The sequence below is a fragment of the Anas platyrhynchos genome, chromosome 16, assembly GCF_047663525.1.
Source record: "Anas platyrhynchos isolate ZD024472 breed Pekin duck chromosome 16, IASCAAS_PekinDuck_T2T, whole genome shotgun sequence".
In the NCBI taxonomy this organism is placed as follows: domain Eukaryota; kingdom Metazoa; phylum Chordata; class Aves; order Anseriformes; family Anatidae; genus Anas; species Anas platyrhynchos.
Window position 1 is genome coordinate 2,664,237 of NC_092602.1, and position 21,037 is coordinate 2,685,273.

A 21,037-nucleotide genomic window follows, 5' to 3' on the forward strand; every position below is an offset into this window, starting at 1 on the left:
ACTCCACTGACCCTTCTGCCCATCCTGCTCCCAGGCAAACCACAGGGCCAACCTCCAGCTCCGTATCCAGCTTTCTGGGCTGCACTGTTGCTCACTCCTTTACTGGCAGAAGCCTTACCTGCTCAGTCTTTTTCTTCTGGAACCTGTCTTTAATTACACCCTCATTCATACCCGCTCTTTTCCCCTCTCTCCCTCTCCCCCCAGTTCCACCCTACCCCTTATAATTCTGATTTAATTCCCTAATCCATAAAAAAGGAAAAATAACAATATATATATATATATTATTTTTTTTCTCCCAGGGTAGCACACTGAAGTGGTTTGTAAGAGGATCCCATGAGCACCCCATTAAATGCAAGGGAGGCATTAAAACCAACAAGCCGGGAGCAGGCAAGCTGGTTGTGGCTCCCCATTCCAGCAGCAGTGAGCCAGCACAGCTGCTTGTCAGACTGTGAAACTGCTTTGGGACAAAGCACACACAACATTGAAAATAACCAGGACACTTCATATCCAAACTTAAGTTACCACAACACCTTAGCTGACTACCAAACCCGCAGTAAGCACCTTAAATTACCAAATTATTCTGCAGGCTGCCGTAATTACATTGCCCGTATTTATTTATTTGCTGCTGTTATATTACCCCCACTCCCAAGCAGTGTTCTGCTAACACATCAAAACAACTTTGGTTGAATCAAGTGAATCATTTTACACATTACCAAATAAGACAACACCATAAAACGCACATTTTAAAAGACTATAAAATGGGAATTTATTTTAAATTTTAAAAACAAAATGAGATTAAGTTTCTTGATAAAAATTATTCACACAGCATTTATGTTGTGATTTTTTATTTTATTTTTGAAATGAAACCATTGTACATTGTACAAACCATAACTACCGATGGAATAAATAAGTGAAAAATTATACTGCTGTACAACACACACACACACAAATCATAAGATGGAAAACGATTAGGTATTGAAGAAAACAAAATTCTTTACACCTTCTAACAGGCCCTTAGATATAAAGAACATTCCAAAACATGACAATGTTTATGTATGAAGATAGCCACCCAAAACCAATATTTTATACTGCCTTGTTGATTTTTTTTTTTTATTTTTATTTTTTTGTCGTTTTGTAAGTGCCAGCACTTTTTGGAATGTTTAACAACTACTTTCCCAAGCATAAAAATTCCAAGGAATAGTTCTGCTATAAAATGTTTGGCTGAGTAAATCGCTTATTCGGAAGGCCTTCCCACACGTTCCACAAACTCAGCTAATTTACTTGCTTGCTTCTAGTTTCTTTTTCTTTTTTTTTTTTCTTTTTTTTTTTTTTTTCGTAACTGAAGCTCCAACATTCAGCATTGTAGCAAGGAAGCACTTCTTGATATTTGCACTATTTCTAAAACATTAGCTGTATGAGAACTTTCAGTCATCTTGAAGAAAATTACATCTCTCCTTCTGCTCCACGTCTCAATGCTTTCAATAAACCCTTTTACAGTGAGTTCATAAAACAAGTTTCTGGTAGAGACAGGTCCAAGCCAAAAAAAAAGCTGGATTTAGATCTGGTTTCAAACCTCAGGTTGGTTTGAATTCCATGTTCTGGTTTGGTCCCATCTGTACTTTCTGGCATTAAAATGTGTTTAATCACATCCGTTGGCCCATAAATGTTATCAGGCACTTCAAAAAAAGACTAATAACAGTCTTATACACTATTTTGGATTTCTTCATACCAGGTAATGTCAAAGTCTCTTTTCTAAGAGGCTGACAATAACAGGTCTAAGGAACCCAAATCTATCTGCTTGTTCAGTTGTCTGTTGTCACTAGAACCTCTGGTTAACAAAAAAAAGTTCTGAATGTATCCTGTATAAGCTGTAAATAAAGCATTACTAGTTCAGAAATAAAGCCTCTAGGAATATGATTATGATGCCTTATCTTGTAAGCCACAGAACAATGAACAGTTCTGAGCAGAAGCCACAGGAGAGAAAAGGAAGTTTATAATTAAACCTGTTGATGTCAATAATGCCAATAAATGTTTCTATCTAATGAAAAATTTGAGGTATTTTTAGTGCTATTTATATATTTTATTTCTTCCTAAAGTACAGGAATTAGTTTCTAAACAAAAAGTCTATTTATTCCCTTGGAAACTTCTACAAAATTAAAATTAAAAACTTGCTGTGATGCACCTGATAGGGATTAGTAAAAATGACTACTTATCAAAGGTGGCATCAGATTTGTTTTGTTTTAGCATTAAAAATAACAAAAAAAAGTTAGTAAATCAAAAATATTTTTAAGTTTGAATCTTTCTAAATTTGCCCATTTAATATATCAATAGAACTTCTCACAAAATATCACTTAAATCTGAATGTAATATACATACAAATCAATCGTCATTGACCAGTTATCCACATTTTAGGCATACACACAATTCAAGAGAGAATTCTACCGTTTCATTGCATATATTGTGCAAATATAGTTTTTGGCTCCTCATTTCCTTTTTTTTCAGAATCTTAATGGACTTCATGATCAGACCAGAAATCCCAAAAACTTATTAGGGAGCACACTGTTTTCATGAATGATTTGCAATCAAATTTTATTCAGTTAAAATCCAAAAAGTTTATTTCAACACAAAAGAAAAGTTCCGAAACTGAGTGTCATATGTTATTTGGAGTTTAATCCTACAAACATCCTATGGAAGGTCAGTATTGGCTCCCCAATCCTCCCTCCCTCTACACCCTCCCCCCCCCAGTTCCCCATTGTTTTTCCATAATAAAGTGGTAATTGCAAACGCAATGCAGTAGTCTAAGTGCAAGCCATTTTCACTATTGGAGAATTCAGAAATAAATAAGCTTAATGAAGAGCTAATTATGAAAATGTATCAACTGGAAGCAATTTTTTCATTTAAAAAAGTATTTACAGTTCTTAGCTTACAAACTATATGCAACCATTTCCATAGCTGTGAGATCATATTTTAAATTACAAGCTCCACCTCTCACACACAAAGTGAAGAAAGACTAAGGGCCTGATCCAGCAACATGTGTGTGTGCACACGTGCACACGCACGTGTGTGTATAAAAAGAATTAAAGTGAGAAATAAAGCGGTTCCCACTGATACCAAGTATTTATAACCGGGTGCTCATCCTGGAAGCACAAAGCCCACTGGAAGATCAGGCCCTTGTGACCTGACCTTTGCAGATGGTTCTGCACTTCTAAATGCCACTAATTTGAAGGGAGTTGCACATGCTTAGTGCTTTTCAATCAAGTTGAGCATAAGCACAATTTGACATAATTGGAAAAAAAAAAAACATTTCTATCAATTATGCAAATACTATGGAAAAAAAACAAGGCTTATTTACAAGACTTGCTCAAAGGAAAAAAAAATCCCAAATACAGTATTAACCTGGAACACAGAAGTAAACATCTTATAAAGGAACAGTACAATGAAATCCAGTTCAGTGAAAACCTCATATCAAAAAAGACCAATTGAAAGTAAATTCACTGTGCATCAATCCCTTTGATCCTATGTATGTACATAGCGGAACACTTCTGTAAAGCAAGTTGTACCCAGTACAGAGATCTGGACCTAATACGCAAGTATTTTAACTGTTGTGTTATATATTCAGATCTGGACTATAAATGGTAAACAGATCATGTTAACTTCTGATGAAGTTAAGTATTTAGAAGACCAAATTTACAGTTGCGAATGCCATGCATTCAATAAAAGATCTCCACTATAGCTGCTAAAATAATATATCAAGCTCCTTTTTCTCCTTGGACTCCAAGAGTGAAAATGGCTTCCTGATCTGTATTTATTAAGATTTAAGCACCAGGGATTTAAAAATTAAAAACAAAACAAAAACCCCAAACAAAAAAAAAGGAAAAGAAAAAGAAAAAGCCTTTCTACACGGCATTATACAAACATAGGCCACTTTGCAAAGGAGACAGTTGCAAAACAACTTTTAAAAGTTAAAAGTTAGCACTGTTTTCAGAACACAAGGCACAAAACAAAAGCAGACATCACGCCAGAACAATGAACTTCACATGAAAGCTAATACCTGACCTGTACCATCCTTAAATATCTTACAATGTTAAATAGAGAAATGAAAAAAAATACAGCAGCAACATAATTGTAATTTTGACTTTAGAAACAGTGCGTAGACCCCTCCTGAGTTGTTTACTCCAACCATTTCAGAGACAGTAACTTAAAGTTCTCAATGTTTGTTTCACAGGAAAAAGTTTTCAGTGTCTGAGAAGTTAAACCTTTGTTAGGCTTTCTTGGATTTTTGCTTGGTAACTTGAAAAGTTAGGAGTTCTGTCCTCATCCAAGAGAAGATGCTTAAGTAAGGTTGTTCTATAATTAAGCCCACTGATGTACCTTACGTAAAAACTGACCAGAAAAATCTATAGTCTAAATCTCTTCAACGTTTTGTTGGGAAGCCTCTACTTTCATCTTTTTAGAAGGTGGCACTCCTTCAGAGTCCTTAATGGTGGTGGGGGGAAAGAAAAACAATCATGTTATCATTGCACTCAATTTCAGGTGCCATAAACATCAAACAAGAAGCAAGAACAAATTCCCTGGTGTGTCATTTGTGAAATACAAAGCATCCCTGGAGACAAAAATAACGTGACCAAGTCAATTTGCTTCCGGAAAATCACTCCTCTACTTACATCTTACTTCAGCTTCTTTACACTTGCGTCATCTACTGACAAACAAAATTATAGTTCCGGGCTAGAAGCCGCAGGGAATGTTCCAAGCACCAGCAAGGCTATACCCGACTTCCCTCAGCTCCACACATGAGCACAACCCACACCAAGTGCACATGAATTTGTTCCTGCTGTAGCAAAAGCAACCTCTACAGGACAGAACATGGAATGTTTTGAAAGAGCAAGGTGTGCACTGAAACAAGCCAACCACCCCAGAGGAAAACCCATGGTCTGAGCAGTGCTCTGCCTGAGTATTTCAGTGTGAAGGGGACAATTACAGTGATAATTGCCTTCTCCCACCCAACCGGAATTTTTCAGTATTCTCAGTGAATAAACATCAGAACACTTTGCCCATGAAATCTACAAAAATTCCCATTCCTAACCCCTGTATGAATTTACTTTTATAGAAAGCATTTTATGCCTGAAGGGTCCTCAAAGGCACTTTTTCAGTAGGTTATGTCCAAACCATTTATTATTAAACTTTAATACTTCCTTACAAAACTAACACAGCCTGGTATCGGAACTTGAAAAGTAAACCAGACCAATCGAGTGTTACCCTTCATATTACATGAAATGCAAGAAGGCAATCAAATTAACCACACCACTAGATACACCTATGCATTTAATAGTCTACAGCTGCTTTACTGTCATCACCTTAGGAAATGAGCCTAAATACACTACTGGCCTCCTTACATTTGCTTTTTGGTAAAAATGCTCTTTTCCAAATCCCAAGTAATCGGGCTTTTGTGCATAAGGTTACCTGAGAGTTTTTAGATGCCTCTGTAATTATATCATTTTCTCCAGAGGACTGAATTTCTGCTTTCTCTGAACTATTCATGGAATTTTCCATTGAAGACTGTGAGTTCTGTTCATCGGAGGTATCTGAAATTTCAAGAAATTATTGTAAACAAATAAAAGCATTCAGCAGGAGCTTTTAGGATGGTTTCTCACTATCACCCCCCGAACATACAAATTTGCCCACATGTAACCATTGATAACAGACATAACGGTACGAATATAATGAATTAAGATTAAATTCCAAGATCAAAACCACTGGCTGCTGCCACTAGGGAAGACCTTTGCCTTCATGCTGCCGGCTGCGGACAATTGCTGGAATCTGTCCCTAGAGGGAGCTAAACTCACACACACCCTGGGACACAGAACTGTGGGATGCTATCAGCAAACAAGGTTCAACATAAACTTTGCAAAAGGGCTGAATGAATGCAAGGACAATTTTAAACCAGAAGAGGCAGCTACAGAAAGGGCTGAATTGTGATAATTAATGTCACACAAACTACGTAGCTAAGGCTATAGAGCAAAGTTATATTGGGGAATTTTGATTCAGATAATTAAAATGCACTTTTTTCCCTTGATACTACATTTAAGATAAAATCTAGAAATTCAGCTAGATATCTTAACCATTAAGGGCATAGAATTTTCAAGTCTGGTGCATACTTGTGAAGAAGCCATCCAGCTTGTTACAGCTCCTACCTACTTTCAACTTTTTTTGTTCTTTAAAACAAAAATAAAACCCACACCTGTGCTTGCTCAAAACGCAAGGCTTAGTGTAGTTAACACGAGAGGGATGTACAAGGTCATTAACCCTACCCCGTTGAATTATGTTACAGTTGCAGGGGCTCGATCAGATTAACACTTTGGTGGATTATTTAATACATTTTTAAACACAGCGTATTACCAACAGAGAGACCGTGTCAATAAGGCGCTGTTTTTGCCATTACTTCTCCCTTTTGTTTTACAGTAACCAACCCTGGAACTAATCCAGAGAACTTGGTACGATTTTCCTTGAATCTAAATTTAGTCAGGGGAGCGTGTGTGCTATGTAACAGCTTCTCACAAATGGGTTCAGACAATATTAGACCTTGGAGTAAATCCTTACAGTTTACCATATCACAAATATGCTAGTTTAGCTTTTCTCTGCAGGATTTGGCATTCTATTTTATTTCAATTTGGTGATGATTCATTTGTAAAAATTTAACCCCCCCATGAACAATGATGACTTTCACATACTTCACTGTTCTAGTATTACCAAGATAAAAGATCTAAATTTAAATTGGTTACTGGATCCACTGAGCTAAGAACTTAATCAGGAGGGCATAATTTAATTGCTTTGCTATGGGAAGAATTTTGCAACCCAATAATTAGAATGGTGTTAAGGACATTTTATCTGTTATAATAGGATAAAGTCACTTATCTTTCAAAGAACATATACTGAACACGTTTGAATTATCCAAATACCATTCAAAGAATGTGGTTCCGAACAATCTCTTAACCCACACATATTTTTCATCTGTGTACAACTGCAATACAATATTGTAGCTCTTTTAAAAGACGAGGACAGCATTCAGAACTAAGTTTTGAATAAGCAACTAACAAGGTTAAGCGAGAAGGAAAGCTTACATTATACTTTGCATAATTAAAAAAATAAATAGATTTAAAAGTATCTCAACTCCACTTTACTTTCACAATAGGCAACAAACATTCCCAGACCTACAGAAGTAACTCCAGAGTTTGTGTGATTAAATAGAAACAGACATTTCAAACATTACTTTGAAAGAAGAAATTATTTAAGATAGATTATGACAACGATAAACCAAGTATTTTGTTTGTTTCCTCTCTGAAATGACTTTGAATGTCAGTCTGACCTTTCCTGTTGTATGGAAGAATCACGGTTCAGCAAAAGAGATTATGGCCCATTTTCACATAAATGCTGAGAACTCAGAAGCCATTTATTTCAAACAGTTATTATTCAGTTCTTAAAATGGACAAGCAAATAAATGATACCACCATAAAGGATTTTTGTTTGGTTTTATGGATGGTCTTTCAGCTTACCTTCTGAACCAGGCTGCTCCTTTGCTTCTGTCTGAATTTCATCAGACTTTACTTCAGTGCCATCTGCTTGTGTTGCCAAATTCTGCTCTGGTGCTGGACTTGAATTGCTACTGTTTTCTTGTTTTATTGGAGAAGCATCAGCTATTGAACTCTGGTTGCTATTGTCATCTGTTAACAGAAGAGTTTAGAACACAAAAGGCCAATTTGACAAGATGTGAATAAAAAACACACCTTAATTCTTTTTTTTTTCTCCTGCTTTATCCCCTGATAACACAGGGTATAGACTAGCTTGTTGGAGTCCAGTAGTATTTATGCTAACACTGTATCTAAGCTTAGTCTACATCACCACCATCACAACTTTTGCAGCCTATGCTATAATCAGGAGTCTTCCAGCAGTTACTAAAAATCAGAAGACTTCAAGAAAGGTGCTTCAAGTAATATTATACAATAAAACCAAGAGTGTTTTACTCAGGTTACTTCCAAAGAACCTGGAATTTTATAATATAAATAACACAGATCAACTGAAGCAACAGTCTCATTTTGTAGCCCACCTAATAAAGGGCCAATTAAACGTTCATGCTACAGATATCTATCACCGCAAAGCTCTGATGAGCAGGTGGTTTTTAAAGTGTCTTGAAGGTCAAAAAAGTGCACGCTGCTATCAAGGTAAAATGTACCATTCAGTCCTAATACCAATAGTACTTTAGCCATAGTTGTCCAGAATACTCACTAGCCTCAAGAAGCTTGATCACAAAAGCTTATTGCAACACAGATCATGTCTTTGGACTTAAACATCCTGCTTGCACCCTCTTCTTTGTGAAAGCCAATGACAGTGGTTTAAATATCTCAGCTAATACTTTACTGATAGCACAGGGGTGCAGCTTCCTGTAATCTTTAATCCAGTCTAACCATGGGGAACTGAGACAGAAGCCCCTGATCCCTACAGAAAACTAACCCAGCAAACATTATTAGTTAAATTACTAGCATGTAAGCTGATCTACTTCCCTCTGCATCTGTACAATCATTACATCCAAAGGACTTCAGAAATGCATAGCCAGTGATGGGATAGCCATCTCTTTTCAGAGTAGCCTGAAGATAAGATTAAGCTTATCATGAAATTCTACAGTATGGCTTAAAAACACAAATGATATATGTTTAATAAAGCAAGTATTATATTCACTTTATGGATGGGGGAACAAGGCTTAAGAAAATTAAATGATCTGACCAAGGCAAAAGCTAAGAAGTTGGCAACACTGATGAAAAATTAATCCAGTCTGTGAATATCCCACTCAATCCTTTAATCGCAAGATCATTCTCATTGCAAACACTGCAAAAAAAAATAACTAAGAGGCAATAAAAATGCAAATAAAGTTGAAATGAAAAAATTAAATCCTGCCAAAAAGTGACCCTCTCTTATCAGTTCAAATAGTGCTGCATTCTCAGCCACAATTGCTATCCAAACATCTAGAAAGTAAAAAATTAGAGCTGTACAGGCTTCTCTGTAAAAAATACCACACTGATATTCAACAGTACACACTTTTTAAATTGATTTAATAGCAACTGACTGGCAAGCAAAATGTTTTCTTAACCAGTTAATTTCATCAAATTGAGGGAGAAGGAAGACAAAGCAGCACCACAGCTTGCTCTCTTGGCTCTTGCTGATTTTTTTTGACCTGACTCACCTACTCAATTAAACAAGTACAAAACCTGCAGAAGTGACAGTAGGCGCTACTGAGGCTTTAGGGGTCTCCTGGTTCTTCAAGCAGCAAGCTTGACAGAGTTACTTACTTTACCTAATTAAGAGTATAGCATTTGGATAGTAGATATTCACATTTTTATTTTCACACCTAGCTCTGCCACCAATTTTCCCCCCCACATACACAGCCCAAATAAAAACGGCATTTAAACAACTGTCAGTACAGCCACAGAATAGAAGTGCGAGGTACCAAATTGGTGTCTGATGCCATTCTCACTTTGGCCTCATTACACTGTCCATACAACAGAGCAACAGAGAATTTGACACCGTTAGCTTCCACTTTCACAGCAGTGTAATAGGGTAATTTGGGCTGACCTTCTCCCACTCACCATGCATGTCCATCATCCCTGGAGAGGAGCTGTTCTCCGGAGTGGTCACTTCAGAGCCACATTTTTCATCTTTGCCTTTTTTCTTATTCTTATTTTTCTGAAAAACAGAAGGTACCACAAACAGGACTATCACCATGGAAAAAAAAAAAAAAAAAAAAACAAACAAACTTTCAATACAAAGCCCTTTCCACTCATTGCTTCTGTAAGCATCTCACTTCAAGTGAAAAAACACCAAGGTGATAATCACTGATGTTATCAATAGTGCATTAGTCCCAGTAATCGCAGAACTGCTTTTCTAATTGACACAAAGCAACATTCTTCCTGACACAAAGCACTAGCCAGAAGTTCTAGTAGTTGTTAGTACTTAAACATGTTTTTCATCATTAGGCTGCGGCACAATTTTTGGAACAAGCACAACAGTTCTCAGTACTACCTCTCATTCTGCAAGCCCAGAATCAGAGGCACGATGATTAAATGACTCGCTGAAACTGAGTCAGAGAACTTGGGAGGTGTTGGCTGCTAACTTTGTACTCACTTCAATGAGCTACGAAAGCAGGGTCAAAAGAATCTCTGCCACAATGGGAAGAAGGAGGCACACTAATCAGTGGCAGGGACAAAGATTCAGAAGCTACCCGATTTCTGCCTGCTTAACTCTGCTCACTCTGTTTTACGTGTATTAACACACTACTGCCTAACTCAGGATATTCTCCCCTTTGTGTCAGGAAGCTTGTACTATGCACCTAGGCAACAGGAATGCGTGCACACCAGAAATAATGACAGATCTAGAATTTTAAAACTAAAGAGACAGCTTTTTACCTCTTTCTCAACAACCAGTGCTGCAGAAACCTTCTCCTTCTCTATACCTAACTCTATTTCTTCATTAAAATTAAAAGATGGATTAAGAAAAATCAGACTGCTTATAACAAAGAGCGTAAACAAGACAGTCCTACAGGGACAATAGGTCACCACGTGCTCAGGACCAAACAACAGTACGGACTGCACGCCTTAAAACAAAGGAAGAGCCATTGGCATCCATCACGTGGAAAATCTGCGTCTGCTAAGGGATGCAGCATTTTCAATTAAGAGGTGACGTAATCAGTCTCAGAGGAGAAAGAGCCAGCTGCACTGCTTTTGGAGGACCCTGCGTGCCTGCTGAGAAGACGATTAAAAGCCTAACTCTAGGAAGAATGTTCAGACAACCTCTCCGTTTGGTTAGGACAACGTTCTCCAACGAGGAAGGGAATGAAACCAAGCACAGTCTAAGACTGCAGAAGAAATTCAACAAGTAGGATCTGGAAAGACTTTTTCCTTTATCTCAAACAGAGTATTAGGCTTTTTAAACCGTATTTTTACTTCAGAGAGAATAAATGGGATGACCCAGATTTTATTCCCTAATACTTGAAACAAAGGTGAAAGCACACAGGCTTCTCTATTGTTGCAAAATCAAAGTTCAGAGGGGATAATCTCTCTCAGCTTTTCTTAAGGTAAAAGGACACTTTGGGCACAAAAGAAGTAACTGAACTATTTAAGTTCAAAGGTGTTTTGGTTTTGTTGCTGTTTGTTTAACAAAGTGAGGTTCCACAACAGCCTTTCAAAACTAGTGGGAGGATAGAGCTTAATTCCAGTTCAAAGAAATGTCAAAGTGGCTTAGGAGCAACATGTGAGGGGGGAAGTAACCTAATCGGTGTTTGCTGAAGTCATAGATAATTTCCATTTGAAACATGAAGCAATAAAAAGATCCCATCCTTCTATTCTAGTGAAAAGCAAGAATCCTCCTTCACAAGTGGATGAAGTTGGATATAAAAGGATGTCTGTAACAAAACTAAATAGCCACAATGACCTCTACCCTAGTCGTTGGGTTTTTTAATGTATGTACTTTATTATTGTAAGAACTTCCTGAGCAAAATACAGAAACCTTACAACATCAAACCTGCAACTGCAGCTGCAGAACAGCCTCTGCTTGTTACAAGCAGAACGTGACTGCAGGACACGAAATGAACTGGTCTTGAACTGTCTCCAGTTCAGCAAATATGAACAAAAACCTGAAGATTAAGGCTCAAAAACCATACTTAAACTCCGCACATAGAGACGGCCATACAAGGCCATTCTTCCTAACAAAGAACCTGACTTGAGGTACCAGGCACTTTGAAAGTCCATCCAGAAAACCAACGGAAATTCTACTTAAAGTTCTGTTGCACCCACCATGCAAGTATAGTTTCACTGCTGGAAAATTATTTTTGGAAGCTGTGAGCCTAAGTATTTCTCATTCTCTCTCTCCAGCTTCCTCCCTACCCCACCTCAATCTCCACAATGTCTAATAAACAATAAAATCAAGACCAAGCATTGGACAACTAGACAGAATGAACAAGTTCTTTGAAGGAAACGGAAAGTTTCCAAGTTCATGGAGATGCTGCTCATGCTTTCAAGAAGGAGAAAAGGCAACTCCGATCGTCACAGAAATTTTACACTTGTTTTTATGGCACGTAATTATGGCAAATGAGCAGTGCACACCAGAGTATAAACATGATGAACACACCAAACACTTACCAAAAACAAACATTACAATAGACGCACGTGGGCTGTACTGCTTGGGCTGGTTATCTTAATGCAAGCGGTCTCAGTTCCACAGGAGTTTCCTACCCTTACCTCAAGGTTTTGCACCTATTTTTCAGCAAAGCAACAGTGATACAGATACAATATGTTCTCTGTGCAGTTCCAAAGCAGCTTTCCTTTAAGGCATCAGGCAGAAAGAGAGGAAGCATAATTGATGTCTTGCTTCCATCCCCACCTCTATCAATGATTATGTTGGAGAAAGATTTCAGAACAGTTTCAAGTCGAGTATTTAACAGTTATCTGAGAATTGATCCAAGCTGACTCCGGAAGACTGCCACCTGCTGAACCACCACCGTCACTTTTTGTAGAGATCAACATTTTCTCTACAGCTCTTCTGTCCAAGTGCTTGTGAGACCAACACCAGTCTTAGCTTGGAGGCTCGAAGAACTGAGAGCGTATTTTGTTCAGCTTTCCCTAAATGCAAGTCTCTACATCTTGAAAAATCCAAGATATCTGCAGGATACTTACATCATCGACTTTAGGCTCTGTTACTGGTACCCATTTGTAAATCCTTAGGGATGTGTCGCCAACTGTCACCCACTTCTTCTCCCTACAAAATTACAATGCAGGAGAAGTTAAAGTTAAAATTCGTATTCAAAATAAAGTAATCTACTATTGTAAGTTGTCGAGGATTTAAATAGGCTATTAAGTAGGATGATCTCTATTACATCGTCTTAGCACTGCATTGTGCAAATTGTTCTTTGCATTTCAAAAATTTGCTAGAGCGCTGCTAACCTCCAGATTTCTGAGGGCTGTTACTTGACTAGGTGAGTAACTGCAGTAGCAGTAATAAGATCAGAATTAACAATACAGTTAAGAAGAATAGCTATTGAAAATGCAGATTTAATGCCTACAATTTTCACTTAAGTTTCCAGAGAGCAAAAGAAGTTTTAAACAGACCAGTGTGTTTTGATTGTCGTGAAGCTGTTTAATGGCATTAGAAATCTAAATGCATTTTGACCATCTGAGATTTATTTCTGGGCAGGAATTTGCTGCTAGCCATTTAACATTCACTCAACGCTCCTGTCAGACAACTCTGGAATTCTTGCCTCAGAACCAACAGCCCTACAGGTACCGATCTGTGCTGTGGGGCACAATTCAGACTCAGGAAAGCCTGGCTCTCTTGGGCAGGGGAGGCTGAGGATGCTATTAGAGGGAAAAAGCAGAACCTACAGCACTCTGTGCAGACCCCTGCCAGCCAGCCACGAAGTCATGACATTGAGAAATGTGAAGGAAATCTGGCCAGAGGGTGTCACTACATTAGGGGGTCACACAGACACCGAGTGCAGAGATGGAAAGGAGGCTGAACTGAGTTAAGGGATGAATTCCTTGAGGTCTTTACATGAGAACATTAAAGGAAGGTCCAGAATGCCAGAGAAATTTCATCACATTTCAGAGATCAGTTTTCAGGTCACAGATCACCACTACTGGTTCCTGGGTTTGCAATCTAGCTCTGCAAATGGATCGATTGAAAGTTAACAACAAAGACCAATTCCATTAAAAATTCAGGAACATCTGAAATTAATTTGGCATGAGATCTCAAGCATTTTTGTTATTTCGTTGTTAAAAACACATTTAAATAATAGATTTGGAATCCAGTTACAGATTAAAAAATAATGTTCTTTGCAGGATGGGAGAAGCTGGATGTGACTCCAAATACATATGTGATAGCTCCGTTTTTAGAAAGGGCTCCCGGAATCAAAAGCAGCCACATTGTACAAATGCCACAAACATCCTCTGTGCTATTTGTTTTAGCTCCGAAAGCCAATCTTATTTGTTTTCCTATTAGAGGAGACACCTTCCTGTTTTAAAAAAAAAAAGAGAGAGAAAGAAAGAGAGAAGCTATATATGGCAATTTTATATGTTTCGGATCTGTCCAAGAGGATATTTTACTTTAAGTGCAAGACTACTTCAGATTCTTTTCTTTCCCACTGCTCTTCTGGAGCACATTTTTCCCTCTGCGTGTTTATATGCATCCATTTATGTACACTAGATGGCTAAAATATGTCAAGAAACAATTTTAAGCTAATTTGGAACTCTAATTCTAGGTGGGATAAAAATGACAGTGGAAATGAGCATGTCAATAATGAGAGCGTACTTAATTATGAGGAGATGATCATGACATAACTTTTTCTTTTTCTTTTTTTTAAGGATACAAGACAAACTAAACTCATTTCTAGTTAGGAAAACCTTTGAAATTATGGAAATAAAACCAGCTGGGGTTTTGTTTTGGGTGTGGGGGAGGAGGTGAACAAATGTTTAATAAAAAAATCAAGATTTTAGCCTTTTCCTACAGCAAAATATTACTTAGAGATGCTGCACTGGAAAACCAAAAGTTCAAGATACCTGTTAGCATCTCAAAGCAGCCTCACACAGCATCTTCACTGGACAGACTGTAGAACACAGGAGGAAACCTATATTAGTAACTTTTTCCTTCTATTATTAAAGTTAGCCCTGACATTTTAATCTTTTGAGCTTCTTAAGTACCACTTTAAGTTCTGACAACCTTCAGCTATAGGGATTTTTTTTTCTGAATTCAATACACAGTAATTCAGACAACAAAGGGAATAAGGATACTCGGTGATGGAAGCACACCACCATCCCAGTCCTGCAAACACAGTTAAAAAGAAAACCCAACACCAAACTGCTGTTATTCACTTATTTTACATGTGTAAGCATTTGCAGCGTGGATGGTTTAAGACCATAAAAGTATTAATAAGAAAAAAGACGACAAGCTCCTCTAAAATGGAATAAAATCATTGGCAGTACAAACAAATCTGTTAACAAAGAAACATAATGACTCTCAGACATTTAAGATCAACAGGGTAAACTCACTTCAGAATATAAAATGCGTATTGGAAATAAAGCTTAGGGTATTATCTGTAGTATTTACTGTTTTTCCATTAAAAACAAACAAAAAAGAAACAACCAACTCCAAACCCTCCCAAACCAGTTCTACTCCAAACCCTCATTTTTTGGTGCACAGTCACCAGCCCCAGCTGCTGATCAGGGACGTGGCTTTTTATTTATTTAGAGCTCACAATTGACTTATGCTGCCTCTAACACAAGGCTTGCTAAGTGGTGCCTACAAAATACTCTCGCTGGCCAATAGCCAGAGTGGGCATAAGAATTTGTGAGCTCTTGTGCCCATTCTGTTGCAAAACCCCAATTTCTGCCCATTTTCCTGGCTGTAAAACAGCTCTGCTGTTGAACCCACGGATCTGGAGATGCTGACCAGAACACGGTGACTCCAGGCCACCTTTGTTAAGCGATTGCTGGGCAAGACTTTGTTCTGCAGGACCCTGCTAACAGCTTGGTCTCTGTGTTGATGGGTGGACTGGAAAAGGTGGAAGACCACCATCAGCCTGACAGCTCATCGGGCTAAAAACGTGGCAAGGATCAATTTTACTTGTCTCCCTAACAAACTCCATAGCTTTTAAAAAAATAAAATCATCATTTTTTGTGGTTCTAAACCTCTCCTATTCCTCCATGCATGACCCAAGCATAACACCAATGGAAATGGCAGAACTTAAAATACATACAATAATTTTCTTTGCTTTAATCTTCCACGCTGAAAAGTATCTTAAATATTTTAGTTATGGGCAATTCAGAAACTAGTCAAGGAAGCAGAAACAAACCCTTACACGGATCTGAAATTGTGTTAAAGCATTTTAAAATTCCGAACCGTATCTGTACAGCATTTTAAGGACAGCCAAGGATACGTAGGGTAGCCATTAACATCAACACTTCTTTAGTGGTTATGCCTGAGGCATACTAATATCCCAGAAGTTATATAATTATATACTCGATTCCCCGTTTCAAATAGCCCAGGATTCTTGGATGTATTTATATTTTGTGTGTTAACACTAAAGCTCTGAAGATGCATACCAAATTCCACGTATAAAAGTAATACACTGGTGAGCAAACACAGCAGTGTGTATTACACTTAGACATAAAGTGTCAAGGCAGCTTTTGCAGCAGCAATGAGTGCTGGAAACATTTGATGGCACGGAAACAGAAAGCCTTCGCTGCCAATACATCGTCATTCAAGGAAAGGCTTTCACACACGTGTTTGGCTCTTTACCACGACTACCGTTGAGCAAAGTGACGTGTATTCACACGAGGATTTGCTCCCACATACCCCATCTTCTGTTGATGATCACGAAGTGACGTCATAATGCTGAATTATCACATCACACTCACTTGCATTGCAACAGAGTTTGGTGAAAATCACAGAATTATGACCTCCCTGTGGGATCAAGCAAAGGAGAGAGGGGGATGGGAAAGAAAATGCCATTATTATACACACAAAGTGCTGTCAGATGCACAAATAAAGATGTTTCTGAAATAGAGGCTGGCTTTGCACAGCACGCCTAGTGCTATGCAGATGTTTGTCTAGTGACTAACATGAGGTAGCCCCAGTACACGTGGTGTTTCTTGACCATGCCACAAATACAGTGAAATAGGAGGCAGCACGACTGGACAAAGGCCACCTTCTGTCTAAGTTCATCAAAGTGTGCTACAGTTGGACAGTCTCCTTCACTTACACATGCCAGCAGGTTTTTAACCACGTTGTGCTGAGCCCCATGTTGCCACACGCAGCTTTTCTTACGGTCATGACAAACACGGTTTGCATACGACAGAACTCTCCCTTTTACATACGTCCAGCTCCCACCGAAGTCAGAGAGCATGCTCTGGCTCAAAGGGAAGTAACCGTGAGCCAGAAAATCCAGACTGCAATTCATCCATGGTAACTGCTTGGACCGCTGCAGCACTCCAAGACAGCCCCCTCGCACACTGGGTGGTTTTAGTTCAGCTGCCCCTCAGCCTGAATCAAGGGGCACAGGGCAGCAGCAGGCAGGCAGCCTTTTCCAGAGGCATCCCGTTAAGAGGTTCAACCTCCTAACCACTTTTTGGAGTGAAAATCTCTTTCAAGAAGGAAGCAAGGGCAGCAAAATCTGCAGAAGCTCAATCTCAGAGCATTACATACCATGTAAAACTATGTTAGCGAGCCTGAGCGGAGGCAAGAACAGAGAAGCTACAGCAGCAGCGCCGACAAGTTCTGCTGACTGGTGGCAGCGAGATGCCAGGCACGCTACCGGGCAGCACCATCTCCCCTCCCGTTTGTTATTGTGCTCAGCATCTTTCACACCACACGCTTGGCTTTAAGCTCCAGCCCAAGTCATGCCTGGCTCCACAGCCAGCTCGCTTCCATAATAAACACACAGCGCTTCAACTACCGTCAGCAGCGATCCGCGCTCACCTCTTCTTTGTGAGGTATTACCACAATCCCTAGATTACAGCTCGGATAAATAGGTCCAAAAAAGGCCAAATGACTTACACAAAGGTTCTGCAACTCAACACAAGGAGATTTCCTCGTTCCTGACCGGGGTACCTACCCCCAGCAGCCACACCATGCCTCCATCCTGAAATGTTTGCACAGTTGTCTAAAGGTTCAGCAGTGCTGGTAACCCATGCAAATTATTTCACTGCCTCCCAAGACAACTTGCTACTTAGAGCTTGCTGGCTACCCGTTACTCTACTTTTAGTAAATAACTGCATTTTCTTTCAGTTAAATCCAGCCTTTGTAAGACAAGAGTGTTTCCACTGCTTTCTAATGCTGGTTGAGGACACAGGGACACAGTTCTTTTTTCCCCTCTCTTGTTGAGAGCCCACTTAGAACTACACATCTCTGTCCAAAGACAAAAAAATAACCCTGTATCTTTTTCAACTAGTAAATTTCAGTAAATTTAACTCCTTTTTCAACTAGATGAAAAATAAGTAATACGTATGGTTAAAAAAAAGAAGTTTAAATGCCCTCTTTAGGCCTGAAAATCTAACACTTCTGCCACATAAATACAACGCGACCATGTATTCTGTAAGACACGTGTCTTAGTGTTGTCTAAATTAGAAGCTCATTCACGAGAGTGGTTTAAACAAAAGAGATAGGGCCACATTAATCTCAAGATAACAGCCTAACAACTTCACTGTTTACTACTATAAGCCAAGTTCCAGCAATACCAGAAGCACCCAGCGCTCTGCAAACACACAGGAAGATAGGGCACCTGCACCAAAGGGCTCGCTGTCTAACAAATGCATTTTCCAAGGAACAGAGCCTGTGCTGGTGGAAACCCACTTCACATGGGCACACGAAGAGCTGGGGCAATAGAGGCAGACAGAAACCTGCACAGCGGGGCTGCTGCACCCTTCACTTGTGGATTACCTTATGGTAATCCTTATGGCTGGACCCACCATCGGTTCAGAAGCACATTCTGCCTCTCTCCTCGTCTCTGGTACTGAAAAATCTCAGCACACAGGTCTCAGAAAACCCTGTCCTATGAAGTGTTGCATGCAAGGTGTTTCAGTCTTCAGCGGCTGCATTTCCACAGAAGAGCTGTGGATGGCAACAAATTGCTCCTATTATGCAAATGAAACTGCACACTTGAAATTGCCTATGTGGCTCCTCTGAAGATGCAGGAGTTGCTAGTGTATAAAGTTCAATTTCAGAAGTCTTCTCAAAACATTTAAACCACAAAACACAGAATCTCTCTTGCTAATTTTCCACTGTGCTTGACTGCAGGTGGTGGTGGGTAATCATGAGATTCACCATCAAATTATGATTCCTTTAAAAGTAGGAAAAATGGTTTATGTAAATACTTGTGAGAGGCATGCACAAGAAGCCACGGAGTACTTCTGACAGCGATCAGAAGAAACGTTGCAGGATTCTGTACAGTAACCCTTTAAAGCAAGCTGTCTTTCATGAGGGTTAAAGTGTACAAGATCTATTTATACCGCAAGATTTGTTTTAAGGAGGAAGCCATAGCAACTGACATTTTGGCAAACAGCTCTTGCCAAGGGAAAAAAAAAAAAGTCTAGATGTTTTGTTGAATGGCCAAGCTTCTGCCTCTCCTCCTCCCTGAAATCCACAAACTAGGACTCAAAGGAAGCACGCTGCGCTCATGAATGAAATACCTACAGACAAAACACTACAGTCCCACACATCCAGCAGGAAGACTCTCTGATCAAAAGTAGCGTCACATCACCGCACATCGTTCCGATCCTTCGGAGCTGGCCCACTAGGCAGCAAACAGCACTTCAAAACGCCAGCTGAGCAGAAAAGAGTTCCTAAAAGGAACCTAACTGTGATGCCCGGGCTGCTCCGGCTCCTTCCTCAGCGGGCAGATTCTCCGAGATCCCTGTCCCGTGCCCTGAATTATGGGGCACACGTCCTGTTTCTTTGTCCAGCTCCAGCCAACTGGCCCACTCGTGTGCTCAGGCTGTTAAAAGGCAACAGCCCGTTTCGCTGGAGTAGCAGGCACGTTTATTTCCTTATTTTGCCTTTCTTTCAATGGAACTGAAGAGTTTGCTGTGTGTTGTAACACAGGTGCCCCTTATTTCATCAGGTTGGAGACAAAACGAGGTTATGCAGATTAACACCAACCCAGGGGATTTTCCGTGGATTTCAAACGTTTGAAAACACTTTAAGATCAGGGAACAGAGAGCCAACTTGTCGGAAGAAAGACTCTCTGCAGTCCCTGCTCGCTGTGGCCCACCGAAAGCGCCGGCCTGCCCGCGCGGAGCGTGACAGCAGCCGCTTCGCTGTGCCGCCGAAACGCCTCGCCTCGCTTTTCAGAATGCAAGCAGAAAAAGACAAAAGCAGAAAATACCCAAACACACTGAGGGCCTAACAAAAGGGACCCGTCCCAGCGTGTGTGGGGGGGGCACCAGCCTTTAATTATACCGTTCCACCACAAATTCAGGCGGCAGTCCCGCTCGCCTTCTCCGGCCCCGCTCCGGTTTTGTGCGCGCAAACCTCGGAGCCTTGAGGGGCTGGGAGAGGAGCTCGAACCCAAGAGAAGCCGTTTGAGTTGTACGGTGCTGTTTTATGTGGTGTTTTTTTATAAAAAGAGCCTCCTTCGAGCGGCACCCCCGGCCTCGGAGCCCCCCCCCTCCCCCTCAGGGCGCCGTGAGGGGGGCGGCGGGCGAGGAGGGGAGCGGGGGCGGCGAGAAGGGAACCGGGGGCTCTGAGGAAGGCACCGGGGGCCCGTGAGGAAGGCCGGGGGGCTGTGAGGAGGGCCGGGGGCCGCACAATGGAGCCGCCTCAGCCGCCGCCGCCTTCCTGCGAGCGGCTCCGCGAAATGGCTTCTGGGCGCCGCCGGCTCCCCGCCCCCCGCGGCCGCCCGGCGGGCTCCGGGCTCCGTGAGGGGAGGGCGCCGTGAAGGGGTGGAGGTGGAAGGGAGAGGGGGGGGGGGGGGGGAGGAGGAGGAGAGGTTTGGGATGTTTTTTGGGGGGACCCCAGGGAGGTTTTGGGGTGCCGGGGAGGAGGAGGAGGGCGGCGCGGGGTCCCGCCTCGGCGCGTCCCGCTCACCATTTGCGCACTTTCTCGATGGCCGCCATCACCCGCTTGATATCATCCTTCGCCCGGCTCCGGGTCTCGGCCCGCACCGAGCGGCCCGACATGCTGCTGGGGGGGCTGGGGAGGGAGGGGAGGGGAAGGGCGGCCTCGGCGGCGGGGAATGCGGCGCGGCGTCCGTCCGTCCGTCCAGTCCGTCCCTCCGTCTGTCCGCCCGCCCGCCCGCACGCACAATGCTCCCTCAGCTCGGCGCCGCTCGGCTCCGCCCGCCAACGGGGCCCGCGCACTGCGCACGCGCGCCCGGAGCCGCCGCCATCGCCGGGGGCTGCCCGCGCAGGGGGGGCATGGCGCCGTGAGGGGGGCTCCGTGAGGGGGACGGCGGGGAGATGGGGAGCGGCTCGGATCCGATCCACTCCGATCTGATCGCGTCGGATCA

General features: G+C 41.2%; 1 protein-coding gene across 2 annotated transcripts; it reads right to left on the reverse strand.

Annotated features, from left to right (window-relative positions):
- Positions 1 to 1,295: 1,295 nt before the first annotated feature.
- Positions 1,296 to 20,888, reverse strand: BCL7A (BAF chromatin remodeling complex subunit BCL7A). Of its 2 annotated transcripts, XM_027469824.3 has the most exons (7): positions 20,617 to 20,888; positions 16,390 to 16,497; positions 12,717 to 12,798; positions 9,636 to 9,732; positions 7,551 to 7,718; positions 5,461 to 5,582; positions 1,296 to 4,476 (listed from the first exon to the last, which is right to left on the reverse strand). In XM_027469824.3, exons 2-7 carry the CDS (start codon positions 16,422 to 16,424, stop codon positions 4,405 to 4,407), a joined length of 576 nt encoding a protein of 191 aa, XP_027325625.1. In that variant the 5' UTR covers positions 16,425 to 16,497; positions 20,617 to 20,888; the 3' UTR covers positions 1,296 to 4,404. The 2 variants fall into 2 exon arrangements, with proteins under 2 accessions (XP_027325625.1, XP_027325624.1); XM_027469823.3 differs by lacking the exon at positions 16,390 to 16,497 and having other exon boundaries at positions 20,617 to 20,887.
- Between the last annotated feature and the right edge of the window lie 149 nt (positions 20,889 to 21,037).